We start from the raw sequence: 14,336 nt of genomic DNA, 5'->3' as shown, positions 1-14,336 counted from the left end.
AGCTCATTCCGTCTGAAGAATAGTGATATTCAAAATAAGAGCTATAACAAAGTCTCTCAAACTGCTATGTTCCTTCAGCAATTACTTGGAAGATGCACTCAGTTTTGGATCATTTTTAAGTCATGCTGACACTGATACAGAGGATAGTACTTCACAGCGTCAAGCAGTGGTCCATGGGAAGGCAGGCTTTCTTCTTATACTCTCTTATGGCTTCCTAAACTGAATTCCAAGTTATATTTTGTTTCTAAAACAACTGTCAATTGAACAGCCACCTGGAATGAAATGAGATGGTAGAGACTTGCTTTGAACCAGACATCAGCATTGCCTCTATCCTGTAGCTCAGCCCACAGGCCATGTGGTCAGAATGGACATACTCTGCAATCACTGGCTTTTCCTCGGATTGATTTTAGATATCTCAAATTTTTGCAAAGTAAAAAGATCACTTACAGCAACATATAACAGCAATATTAGGACTCTGAAATAAGTTTCCAAAATTCCTTCTGTATCACACTGGGTAGAAATCCTTGATGTGGCATGTGTCAAACTAGGCTGACCATTAGAAACACTGAAGCTTTGGCAACTCAGAGCCTGTTCATAAACAGGTTGGATTATACTGAGAATCCCAGAACTTTGCTGAGCTAGGCTCTGGCACCAGTGTACCTCTGTGGCTTCAGTGCACTAGTCTGTGCAGTGAAGTCTGTCACCACAGTGAATCCAGTCTGTGATTTCCAGAAAACCAAAGATCAATCTTACAAATGCAACTCATTGAACATTAATGATACTTAGTCAATTAAACACGCCCTCTCACCAATGGATTTTTTTCTTTTCTACCTTTGCTTCTCCTGCAGCAACCAATAGTACAGAAGGCTGTATATGTAGCTAAAAAAGTGTTTTTTGTTTTGTAAGATATAAATAAACTCACAATTCAGTCTTTAAGATTAGAAACATCTACCAAAAAAAAAAAAAAGAAAAAAAAGAAAAAAAAGCTTAGAAACAAAAGAAATACAGTATTCTTATAAGAAGGCATTAAAGGCATTGGTTTTAACTGGTCTTAGATGGAGAAGTTGTTAAGAGAATTATAACAGACCTTCTAGAGAAGTTATTGACCTGCTCATTCTTCCAGTAGTATGTATGAAAGGCAAAAAATAACAAAAGTGACTAATGCCTTTTAACAGGTATTTGTAATGACAATATAATTTGAACAACAGACCAACCCAGCCCTTCCTTTGAACTCTATTCTGATCCCCTACCAACCAAACCAATCTAGTCAAAACCCGGATCCCTATAACAAGAGATTGAAGATTGGATTTACTATCAACTGCAACATAGACACTTAGAAGTCTCCAAACTGATTGCTAATCTGGAGTAATTTTAGCATTTTACACCAAAGCTGTAAAAACTTCTATAAGCTACAGTGTAATCATAACTGTGGCAATGTACTGCCTTCCAGACTTGGGCGATCAACATCATTAACTTCTCTGTCCCACTGCACCTGTAGTAATTAGTTGTCAGTACTTTAATACTACCTCTGCCAGTTGAAATAATGCTGATGTTCCACACTGCTTTGTTAAATCAGGACCTGAATGGGATGTACTTGAAGAAATCTAAAAAAAAAAAAAAAAAAAAAAAAAAAGAGAAGAATAAAGAAAAACATTATTTCACTAGAATAATTCTTCTATGTTTATCACATATCATTTGAAAGGATTATTTCCTTCCTCTTGAGAAAATGCATTCATAAGATTACATAAGCATATTAAGAAGCATAGACGTGTGCGTGCTGTTACAAATAAAACCTCACTACTACTGCACCAGTAGAAAAGATCATGGACATTAAAAGCTAGTTCCAGATTCGGGGATCTTCTTGACAGAATTCTTTCTGAAGGATGAACTGAAGCACATACTTTCTCAGGAGTAAATAGACTCCAGAAGCTCTGTTAGGGCACTGCATCAACCTATACCAGCACATGATCCAGTTGATGCTTCTGAAAGCTTTGTTAGACATTGGTTTGCTAATTCCTTTCACTGTCACAGTTTAAGAAGCTTACTTCTGTCAGGACATGGCACTGCCTGGTAGTGTCCTTCAGGATTCATATAACAGATTTGCTAAGAAACAAAGTAATGTAAGAGATCTCCAGCCTTTGGTAACCTTTTATGATTACTCTTCAGCATATGGGAAACTGGCAAGCAGATATTCAGTTATTCTCAAAGAAACTTTTTTCTTCTATTAGATTGTGTTCTACTTCAGCATTTTAGTGTTTTGCATCAGTTTTGAGCTAGACACAAAGAAATAATTTTCTAAATTTATTAAAACATCAGTCTCAAAACGTTGGTATGAAGAAGAAAATGTTTACTGTTAAGGATATATCTTAAAATCTTTGATCAGGCTTTGATCAGGCTTGCAGGTTTCTTACAATTGCTTCCTTGGAAAGAACTTGAATTCTAGGAACTGAGGAACTAAAGCATTTGCTTTCATCACCTTCAGTTTGCCATTTCAGTACCTCTGAGTACATCAGCTCAGTTTTTATTGTTTCCAACCAACACAGGCTCTAAAACCAGCTTTGCAGAAATCACGCTCATCACTGCCATACAGGAAATAACAAAAAGCATTAAGAATGCTATCTCTTTGCCTCCCAAATTCTGATGATTCCAGCACAAGTCTCTGATTGCTGCTTACAGCCAGGCATTGTTAGTGCTGCAAGCACCCTGCAGAACAGGAGAGGCCTCACTGTCTCCTGGAAGTAATGTGCACCCAGCCACTGCCATCCCCCTGCACTGAAGGCTGAAGACAAAGTGTGCATTCAGACACTGCACAAGGCCTAGAAGAGCTGATTAGTAGCAGCCTGTCAGGCTTCAGCCTGCAGCATGGCTGCCCCAACTGTTTTTAGAGCTTTGAAATTCTTAGAAATCTTTAGAAAAGTATTACATCTGCTTTTACATTTTATCACCATCTGTGAAATACAGAAAATGAAGGCACAGAGTGGGGAAAAAATAAGATAAAATTGGTGAATCCACATAAGAGAGATGTAGGAGAAGCAGAGCAGTGTGGCATGCTGAAGCTGACAGGCTCCCACGCTCAGGATCTCTGCCATGCAAGCAGCATACAGACAGAAGTCCAGCCCCCTCCAGTGCACAGCATCTGTGGTTTGGAGTTACAGCGGCACAGCACAAACATCTGCCAAATGAACCTGTAAACTTAAGATGCCCTGGAGATGATGTGAGCATAGTTTATGTGGGATACTCCAAACCAGGTCCTAAATTGCAATCTGAAAAGTTAAGCTGAATCGCACTTTATTTGTCCAATTACAATCCAGCATCATAGATATCTCCAAAAACCAACCAACAAACAAAAAAGTGAATAAAATCAACAGTTCTAATCTACTATAAGAACTAGAGATAAGGAAGATGTGCTTAGCATGCCTTTGTCATTTCAAATCAGAGCCTTTAACACTAATTCTGAATATTTACTTAGCATTGTAGGAATTCATCTGCACAATAGTCGAGACAGAGACCGTGGAAACCTGGCCAACACGCTGAAGCCACACTGCTACGCTCAAGCTTCACTTCTTCCACAAAATGCAGCACTAACCCTGCACTCCTGTAGACAGGCTTCTGCACTTCCCTGAACTTGGGTCTTCATAGTCACATGGCAACTCTGAATGGTGACTTCCAAAAGTCAGGCTGGACTCAACAGCTCTACTACAGAACAGTACTTCTGTCTCATAACAAAGCACACCTCTGAAACTTTTAGAATCTCCAGTTTGGTGTTACAAGCCTTTTTCCTGTCCCAGGGCTGCAGCAGTCACTGATGGTAGCTAAGGGTAATGACCCTTGCATTGGCACTGCTGATAATGTTGCAGCACACATGAACAAACAGTATTCCTGCCAGAGATTTCCTCTAGGGTAAGGTAAATTTTCTTCTATTCATGTAAGTCCTCAAAGTTAATCTTCCTAGTAGCATTACCATCCTTGCAAGGCATGAAATACTCATCTATGCAGACTCAAAGCATGGTGGTTTTTTTTTTCAGTGCTTCCAATCTTTTTTTTCCTCTGAGAGGGATTAGCCTCAGCAGCAAGAACGTATGCATGGATATTGCTAGAAAAGATCCAAAGAACCACTTTTCTCATTGAAGCAGGAAATTATTTTGAAAACAACAACAAAAAGTAGATGAGTAAGGTGGTAGGAACCTCCCCTATTCACTTGGAAAGCAGCATATAATTTTCATTTGCAGCATATAATTTTAACACTTCTAGGCCAAGCCTCAAAAGTTTAATTAATCCATATCAAAGAGGAGACCTCCACAAGGTTACACTGAAAATTCTTAGAAATTTTCTAGGATCTTGGGAGACCTTGCTTTGTATTCTTGATTTCTACTGACAACTGTCAATTTCATAATTCAATATACTACTTCAACGTCCAAGCCTTCATACAAATTCCTGGAAGATCTCAAAGTTTACTTTTCTTCCCTTACTCTTCGGTTCCCAGTTCAGCAATACACCTTCCAGTCTCTAAAATAAAACTTCACATTTTGAATCCTCATTAAAAATAATACAATTGTCTTGTCTTTGCTATTGTCCTAGGGTTAGTTTTTATTACAGTTATAAGGTTAATATTCCTGAAAGGAGATACAATTTCCGTATGGTATCCAATAATTGATGCACATTTACAAGTGCATAAAGAACTAGGTTCCCCAGGCTCACTACAACTGCCTAACTCTCTTACTATTTGATAATTTACTGACTTTTGCCTCTGGAAATACTGAATTTAATGCTAGAGCAAGCCTTATACAACTCATATTCTGAGGGGAGAAAAACCACACATCTTCTCATTGTGCTGTTAATGGGTATAAATTTTACCTCTGCCAACTGGAAGAGTGCCGACTTCCCACAGTGCTTTACTGGCTCAGGACTTGACAGCTGGGAAGTATTTGATGAAATCTAGGTTTTAAATGAACAGAGGAGAAAATATTTCAGTGTTAATCAGGAAAGAAAGGAAGGAAGCGAGAAAAATAGTGAAGTAAGAATTAGTTAAATCTGTCACTTTTAGATCTTTCTGGCAAAAGGCTCTACTTCAAACTAGCAATCCCATTCAAAAAACACTTAACAAGCATTTAGAAGTTAGCAGAACACAAGCACCAACAATGTTCTGATCACACGGTGTGTTTTATGCCATTCCAAGCGAACAAAACATACTTAAAAAACATGAACTGTGGTGCTCAGTAAAACTCTACTGTAAAGCCCAGGCATTATTTAGTCAGATACAGAGGAAGATTATTTGTTTGCACAGGCACTGGATACTTGTTTCACCTCCTTTCTTGAGGAAAGAATGTCTTTACATTTGGAGATCAGCTTTCAATACAGATGTTGCAGTGCTAGCATCAGTGCTTGCTAAATAACTCTCACCGCATTTCAGAATTGCTTTTGCTGCCAAACTGTTCTAACCTGCTTCCAAGCACAGTATTATGAGTTCACCAACACAACAATTATCCATTATTTCTTGTATTTTATTTCGTCCGGCATGGCATTACATAGTAGTACTTGGGCTGGAAGTCCTGGAAAATCCTTAGATAAGGACGAGTGTTTCTTTGACATCTGCCTCATTATAAAAATATACATATATGACTGTGACCTTTTGGATGGAAAAATTATCAAAGTAGCCTCTTTGTTTTTGAGTTTGTTGTTGTTATTAACTGGATTATTTGAATAGCTTTCCCATGGTCAAGGAGATTAATTATATGAACAAGAAATAAGTTTTTTTTTTTTACTGCCAGCTACCAAAGATATGTTGAATAATGTTTGACCATGCATTATTATTTTAGTATTAAACTGAAATAATTCAAAATCCTACTTCTCCCGTGGTGCTGCTCAGTGAATACACTCAAGATCCCAAGACTCCTTGTACTCTGCACCTCATGGGAAGAGAGCCTTACATTTTCCTCTTTCTACTGTAACACATGCTCAGTTCTTAATGGTTTCTTCAGCACAGTATGAATGGTAGAAAAGGAACACTCACACATTAAAGTGCAACCTGAGAATATACAGGCATATCTTGCCTTCTGATACGCAATGTGAGGAAAGAGGAAAAAAATCAGTTTTGACGATAGGTTGGGCACTCTTAACAAAATGTGAGAACCTTGTAGTACCAATTAGAAGAGAGGGAGGCAAAATTCTTCTTCAGAAAAAAAAAAAAAAAAAAAAACCAACAAAAACCTTTGTCAGCAAGACAACAAGCAGAAAGAAAAGAAAGAAAGACCAACTTAGAACCTGTTCTGCCAAAGATCCTGGCCAAGTGACAGAAGATTGCAGCTGATCAATCAGCTCTCCAAGAGATTACATAGCTCATTCTGTGCCTAAACACTATCTTCCTTTTTTAATCAGAGTAATCAGTACCTGCAGTACCACAATCACAAATAGCTCCTTCTTATGCTGAGGCTTAACTTAGGGGCCATTAGGATCCAGTTACTTACTATACCTTGAACAATGCAGGTGATATTTTAGCGACTGTATTACATTGTAGTTTGCACAGGATGCACGTGTCAGTTTTTCACTCATCTCTCTACCTCCCAGCCATTTCATTTCAATAAAGATATTTAATGATTGCAATTCATAGACAAACATCAAGTATATTTATTTTAAATAATGACTTTACCATGGAAAATTACAGCTTAACCTAAAAGCAGGTGGAAGAGAACAAACTGAACTAGATCTCACTGTCTCAGTTTCACAGCATTTTGATCAAAATTTTGGATTTAAGACTTTTTCAAGGCTTTAACGGAAAGGGTTGCCATCAAGTCTACTAAAAATGTGTATGTGAGAACACAGCAAGGAAAAAGCCATCCTCAAGCGTACATTTTTTCTTTAACAATGATAAACTGTTGGACTAGCAAGAAGAATTCTACTCTGCTGAATGCTGGATATGATTGTATGTATTTCAGTTAAATAACCTAGAGGAAAGCTTCTGAAGAGCAGCTGTAAGTGAAGAGTTTGGGTTTTTTAGCTTCATTTCGTTTAAGATGGTTAAACCACGAGTTTTACTGCTGTTACTCTCTGGAAGCTTTATCTATGTTTAATAAATGATAAAACTTTATGTAAGTAAGCCTAAGAGGTACTAGTGTCTCTTTTCTGCAGAGCAGTCATCACCATCTGTTTGCATATGCCAAACACACATCCATGTAAGACCAAAAGAGCAAGGGGCCCCATCTGCTCTGCTTCCCTCACACGGCAAGGAGAACAACAGCAAGCAGCCCATGTGAGCAGGCAGCTTGCAAACAACCGTCATGCAAAGTAGCACAACCCACTGCTGAGAAATAACTGGCCTATATACTGGCTTTCCACAAAAGTAGCAGTGAGAAGAAAAAAAAAGAAGGACCAAGTATTTGCAAGATCAGAGGAGAGAGAAAAAGCCAAGAACGTAACTTGGCTACACACCAAAATTAAAAACAAACAAACAAACAACTTATGAGGACATAGTGTTATCTTGGAAGACCACTGCAATTGCTGCCTGCACACCCACAGGATCCAGCAAAGTATCACTCCCATGATTCTGATCAGCTGTTGCAGCAAGTCAACATAGGGCAGACCTCATTAATCATATCCTTATCAGCTTTAATTGAAGACTACAACACACGTGGGACAGAAAGCCAGGCTAACTGAGGCTCTAAAGAAAGAATCCTATACTACATCAGCATATAATGAGCCATTATATGCTGCTGAGTGACAGCAGACCTGGACACCTCTACTCAAGGAGTACACTTAAGATGACAGATCTACTCAATGGGACCACCATCTTCACAAAGAAACATTCTCACTCACCCTTCTGCAAAGGCAAAGGCAAAGAAAGGAAACATGAAGAATGCCCAGTCAGAACCAAAAATGAGTTGGGATGGCTGCCAGAAGTCTCCAGGCATATCAGACCACAGCACAATTCACATTTCTTCACAGGTCTACTTGGCCACTGGCTGTATAACTACTTTCTCTCTCTCTCTCCCTCTTTTTCTTTTGTAGCACTGTACACTGCTGACAGCAATCTACTGCAAATTGCTTACCATAATTTAGTTTACTAAATGCAGTAATGTATTCATATTGACAAGACCCAGTAAGAAGTGGCTCAAAAAGGAATGGGATTTTTGCCAGAGTTGACAAAGACACCCTGTGCAAATGTAAGCCTTTATAACTGAAGGACCACAAGCAGCTTTAATAGCAAGAATAATTACCAAAAAAAAAAAAAAAAAAAAAAAAAAAAAGCAGCTTAAAGAGGTTCTTTAGCATGCATGCATAGCATTTTCCCCTGGAACAAAGCAAATGAAAATCAAGTGGCAATCTTAAAATCATTTATCTATTACTTTAGATAAAACACAAAGTTAGTCACTGCCATTGAGGTTTTATAACAACAGTGTAACGTATGCGGAATAACCTTGAAAAAAAGTTTATTTTGGGATGATGGGTAGTTCTAGACACTGAAATAATAGCCAAGAAAATACAGCTTCCCCCAGACTGCAGTAACATTTCAGGATTTTTAACAGGAAAAAAGATTAGCCCGGACTTTAAAATTGTCCTCTCCAAGATCTAACTAATTTTTTAGGCACCTCTTTTTCCCCAATATTTGATGATTCATACATGCACTCTAGTGTGACTAGCAAGCTGCCTTAGCATAGTGGTATGAGATTCAATACACTTCCACATTCTTAAGACAGTTTTCAGGTTTGATGTTCTGTTGTTTAATCATTTAGGAGAGAACTGATTTTAGATTCTGTGAAGCTTTGAAGGTGCTGTGAGTCAGGTTTCATGAAATGTTTGAAAATGCTGCACTCATGGGACTTTGAGCAACCTGGTCTAGAAGGAGGTGATCCTGCTTATAGTAGGGGGTTGGAACTAGATGATCTTAAAGGTCTCTAGAGTCATTCTGTGATTCTATACTGGAGGGATATCACATTCTGCTCAACTTCACATATAACTAAACTTGCTGAATACATACTGAAATGTATGATGGCCAAGATTTTTGAAACTAACTTAGCAAATTTACTTGTGCAAGTCTTGTCAAAAAAATTCACAAGAATGTTCTATAGTTTAGATCTTTTACTTTCTTGGCTTCAGCACATGGCTTCACCTGCTAAATTCCACTTACTTTCCTTGGGAGAACTTTCCAATTTAATCTGCAACTTAAAAAAAAAAAAAAAAAGCAGCACATACAGAAGCTTTTTTACAATTACAGACACTACTGTATATTTTATAGGGTTGTTTCTATTCAGTTATTTCATGGCACCTGAATCACAATTTTTTTTTTTTTTTTGTAATTAGAATTTTTAAGGAATAAATCAAGGCCTAATAAATCGTTCTAGCCAAGCTAAAAATACAATGTATATAATTAGATTAACATCTAATAGAAAGAAGACTGTTGTCTGTAGTCAAGCCTCTGTAACCCCACAACATCATATCAACAGGGCAGGGCATCTTTTCATCCCATAATGATCTTCCAGAATAGTACTCGTTCCAATAGTAGTTTCTTTACACACACTCTGAGTATGCCTTTCGCTTAAGAGATTCTGTGAGCAGTATCAGACTCCCCCAAATGGAGAAAAAGAGAATGTGTGAGAAATCAGTTTATAGAGGAACATTAAACACATCGGTGAAGAAACTTCTAAAAGCCACCTATAAGAGTTCTAAATTTTCAACACATGAAGGAAGGAGGATAACTTACATACTGAAAGGTAGTTTATAGACTTAGGGGTCACCACCTAACAACGCTGCTACATACTTGCAGCTGTTGTAAGCTGACTTTGACCTACAAGTTTATTTTTTAGAGGATTCCTATGTCTAGGGCAGCTACCGTTTTCCACTACTGCAACCTCTTCCATAAGCAGTGCATGGTGTCACTTCAGAAGGTCTTATTTTTTCAATATCTCTAAGCTGCTTAACCTTCAGTGACAACTCTTATTGGCTCCTTGCCTCGTCAGAGCCTCCCCTGCCATGTTTTAGCTATCATACCTCAGCAAACTGAAATAATGCAGACTCCTCCGTTTGTTTTACAGCTCCTGGAACTCCTGGCTGTGATGTGCTTGAAGAGATCTGTGAGGAAAATAATTTTTAAACTATTTAGCTCTTCAGTTTCATTATCAAACTTCAACATACAAATTTCAACACGCAAACAGTATCTGCTTTCCCAGGAGACATGTAAATGGTGATCCTGAATTGTTTTTAAAAATGGAAATCTTTCCTAGAGTCAACTAAACAGACTAGAACCTTTCTGAGGGGCTTATTTTTGCTCACTGATATGTTAAAAGAGAGTTAATAACAGGAACTTGACACTGTATTATATTTCACTATTCAGTTAAAGACCCAACCACAGAATGCTGGTGCTGATAGAGCACAAATTGCTACTTTGTGTGGAAGATAAGTGAGGGCAGAGGCACAACACATATGCATACTTTTAGAAGAGATAACAGATCTATTCCGATGATTAAGGAAGCTGCATTTTTTAAAAAAATATTTATTTTTACCTTTTTTTAACTTGTGTCACTTCTTTTTGTTGCAAACAGCAATTTTAATTAATCGTACATCTAAGTACAAGTAATATTTATTTTGCTGCTGATACACATACCTATTACATACCAAATATGTGCAGCCTCACTAAAAACAGCTTAACATCCATGAAAAATCAACTAGCTAATATGCATTTCTGAATATCAGTTACTGAATATCAGTGAACTACTTCTGAACTGCAAGCTTCAGCAGTGCAGGTGAGCTTATTTCCTCGTATTCACCGAAATTCTTTGATGGGTAAGGCAAAGTCAGAGTTCACAAGCCCTTAGCAAGAGCATATCTTGCAACACACAGCACAGTTCCTCTGTACAGTCACATGATTCTGGCACTTTTTTGTTTAAGCACTGTAAAATGAACTCAATAAGTGAACTCGTATTTGTCTTATTGGTTGGAAGACTTTACAGCAACACTGAAGAAACAGACCGTTATCAAAACGAACCACACAAAATACCATGTTGCTCAACTGACAGGACAAGTAAACAGAAGTATTTCACTGGAAGACAGATTTTGAATTATTATCATAATTAACACTGGAATTTATCAATTTTAAGGAGCTTCTAAAAATTGTTTTTAACTGATGGCAAATCAGGCATTCCCCTCTTGCTAACAAGAAAAGCCAGTAAGTTGTTTATGAGCCTCGTCGCAGATTTTATATTGCACATTAGCCTTTAATCTGAAATAAAGGTTCAGTGCATTAATCTACCTCTACTTCATTTTGAAAGTCTCAGCTTTTAAATTAGAGTTCAAGGTCTTGTGAGCTAGCTAATGTTAAAACTAAAATCACTTCACGTATGCAAGAATTGGCATCTCTGCTCTATAAGTGACGACATCTAGGGAGAAATATGAAAGTATATGCAGAAATGAATAATATAGACAAGGCAGTGAGATTTGTGGCAGGTGTGAAACCAGATAACAAAATGAAGCCCCTCCTGTGACAATTTTTTTTCCCCCAAATACTGTCTAGTACCCTGTCTAATCAATATTTCTTTAGCTAAATATTTATGTCACTGGATTATGACCATTTCAGAAGCTGAAAAGATGTAAGCAAGCAAGTGATGCTTACAGAGGGCCAGGATTCTTTGCAACCCTGTGTTATTTATGTCAGTTAAATCCATTAAAATTTAAATGAAGTAGGGTATATTTAAAAACAAAAAACTCACCTCAGTAGCACTGTGTAGCAGTTCCTAGAAATACATTAATAGCAATGTTGTAGAAGTGCATAGAGCTGTTTTGTGGTTATAGAAGAAAATTTTGGAAATTCCAGAACTACAATTACTTTTGATAGAGCTGGTGATTAAAGCAGCCATAAAGAACCATAGAATGGTTTCTATGGGACCTTAAGGAACCTCAAAGATCATCAGGTTCCAACCTCCCTGCCACAGGCAGAGTTGCTAATCGCTAGATCAAGTACCAGATCAGGCTGCCCAAGGTCCAATCTGACCTGGCTAGATGACATAATATAACATCCAAACATAGGTATCAACTTGAATTGACACAAGTGCAGGAATGAGATCTCCAAATCACTGCTTAAACCACAGCTCCATTATCACACTAGGGTTTCAGTTGTGTTCCTGAACACATCTGCACTTCAAATCAGACGCATCTACCTGACACATGGTCCAATAACTGTAACCCCCAAAAGAGGGAAGAAATGCTACCATGAAATTCAGTCAGTATTTTTCATTTCTCTTTCAACTGAACACCAGATATCTCTTGAAAGAAAACACTGGGAAAAAAACAATCCCTTTTTAAAGAAACTCACCTCTGCAAACTGAAACAATGACGACTTCTGACACACTTCCGTAGAATCAGTCGCATCAGATTGGCAAGTATTTGAGGAAACCTGAAACAAGGAGTGTGGAGATTAAGACCTCATTGGTGTTTCTCTCAAGCTAAGAACAACTGGCAAAATGAAATGGCAGGCAGTAGTAACATGAAGAGCTGCTTAAGAAAAGACGGACAACGTCATGTTTCACATTCCTGGACCAGCTAAATCAAATTAAAAGGTGAAAACATTTCAGTACCTATATTAAAGTGTTTGACAATCACATAAGAAATAACACAAAAATACCAGGGACTGGGTTTTTGGTTTTGTTCTTTTACTTCCTGTTGCTCCAAATTCTGCAAGAGTTATATGCAACAAAACACTGATTGTTTTGGGCTGTATACACAGCTATCTTGTATTCAGGATGCAATCCATGCCACTATCTCTTCAATTTACACTCCCACTAATTACTTAGGAGCTAAAAAAAGTTTTTCAAACCACTGAGTGTTGCTAAGTGACAGAAATAATTGCTAATCACTTCACAGCATGAAATAAGTAGTTAAGGACACCACAAGCCTAGAACTGCTTAAATAACTTACATAAATGGATATTTGTTTAGAGGTGCTTTTGAGGAGTAGTGCAAGAAAGTATTGTAATTTCCAATATCAAAATTCAGAAAAGAGACTGCTCCAAAAAAAAAAACAAAAAAAAAAAACAAAAAAAACCCACAACACAACAGCCGTATTAGAATTCACACAGACCTTATCCATAGTACTGAAAATTATTATTCTAGCATCCTTCAGTAAAATAATTGTCTTGAATATCAAGTGATGCATTTGAGTATAAAAGACTTACAATATACAATTCCCAGAAGTTAATATACTGCTAATATAAAATAGAGTATGTAGCACAAGTTACAGGAAACAGCAGAAAGGAGGGAGGCTTCGTGGGATTTTTGGAAAATCAAGTAACAGGATGGAATTTGTTTCCCCCAGTGATTTTTAATCTTTCATGAAATTCCAATTTATTTGAAATATTTCAAGAAGAACGTGGTTTTTATCTTTATTATCAGAGCAGGTATGTCAGTAGTATGTATTGGTGAATACCCAATTCAGCTAGCAAGTGAATCTGTTGCTGCAGGAACCAAGCTCCACAGGGTAACCAGGCCTACAGCTTGTACTGCTGCTCATGCTGCTGTCTGCTCCAGATGCCTGAGCATGACAGCAGCAGCAGAACATTTTGCTTCAGGAATCTGTCAGCAGTACTACTCCCAGAACACTGGATCCAAACGCAGGAGAATGATGCCACATGACAATTTGCTGAGGTACGCAGCTGAACTTGTTTTTTTCCCCTGCCGCAAAACCACATAGCAACAATGCACCCATTCTATTTACTGAATGTGGCCCCAAGCCTGCTGGAATTCAATAAGTATTTAGACAACGCTCTCAGACACAAGGTTTGAATGTTGGGTGGTCCTGTGTGGAGCCAGGGGTTGGACTCAGCGATCCCTGTTAGCCCCTTTCTACTCAGGACATTCTGAGATTCTACCCCAGGAGCACAGTCTGAGGCCACATGCTGGGGACAGGCACAATTCCTTCATGTCACAAGATGGGAACAGTGTGCTGCGGAATGAGCGAGGCCTCATTTCCTACTTTTTTGTGCTTAAAGGATAGATTTTTTGGTGCCTTGTCAGTCAGCAGTACTAAGATGATTTTGTGGTTAGAACAATCATGTTTTTACTATTAATTTCTGATATCTTAAGACAGTGCTGCTGTCTTCATTTAACAGCAGCATTAAGTTGAGGATGTCATTTTTACCCAGCTGTTGCCCCCACACTCTTGGGGGAAATTGATCATCTCCAGGACTTCTGGAGATGCACATACCTACTGCCAGATCAAATTTAACTCAAGTATTACAATAATTACTGGAGGGAACAGCTGTACAAGTAGTGCCATTGTACAGATTTTCTTTCCTGCAGTAATAAAACGTCCTCAGTCTTTCATCTTTTCTTCTTCTCTTTCCTCCTACTGCTCAT

General features: G+C 38.0%; 1 protein-coding gene across 15 annotated transcripts in view; it reads right to left on the bottom strand.

Moving 5' to 3' along the window:
- The window catches only part of BBX (BBX high mobility group box domain containing), a 141,535-nt gene that overhangs the window by 38,705 nt on the left and 88,494 nt on the right, over positions 1–14,336 (bottom strand). For 14 of the 15 annotated variants that reach the window (XM_031613226.2, XM_031613214.2, XM_031613216.2 and 11 more), the window contains 4 exons: positions 12,299–12,379; positions 9,982–10,062; positions 4,855–4,935; positions 1,527–1,604 (listed from right to left, as the gene is read on the bottom strand). In XM_031613226.2, coding sequence (XP_031469086.2) covers positions 1,527–1,604; positions 4,855–4,935; positions 9,982–10,062; positions 12,299–12,379 — 321 coding nt within the window. The remainder of the gene's footprint in view (positions 1–1,526; positions 1,605–4,854; positions 4,936–9,981; positions 10,063–12,298; positions 12,380–14,336) is intronic. The other variant, XM_031613218.2, reaches the window with a different exon arrangement.

Source organism: Phasianus colchicus, chromosome 1, assembly GCF_987193195.1.
Source record: "Phasianus colchicus chromosome 1, bPhaCol1.hap1.1, whole genome shotgun sequence".
NCBI lineage: Eukaryota > Metazoa > Chordata > Aves > Galliformes > Phasianidae > Phasianus > Phasianus colchicus.
The sequence above is the reverse complement of the archived record's forward strand: the minus strand, read 5'-3'. Positions and strand labels throughout refer to the sequence as shown.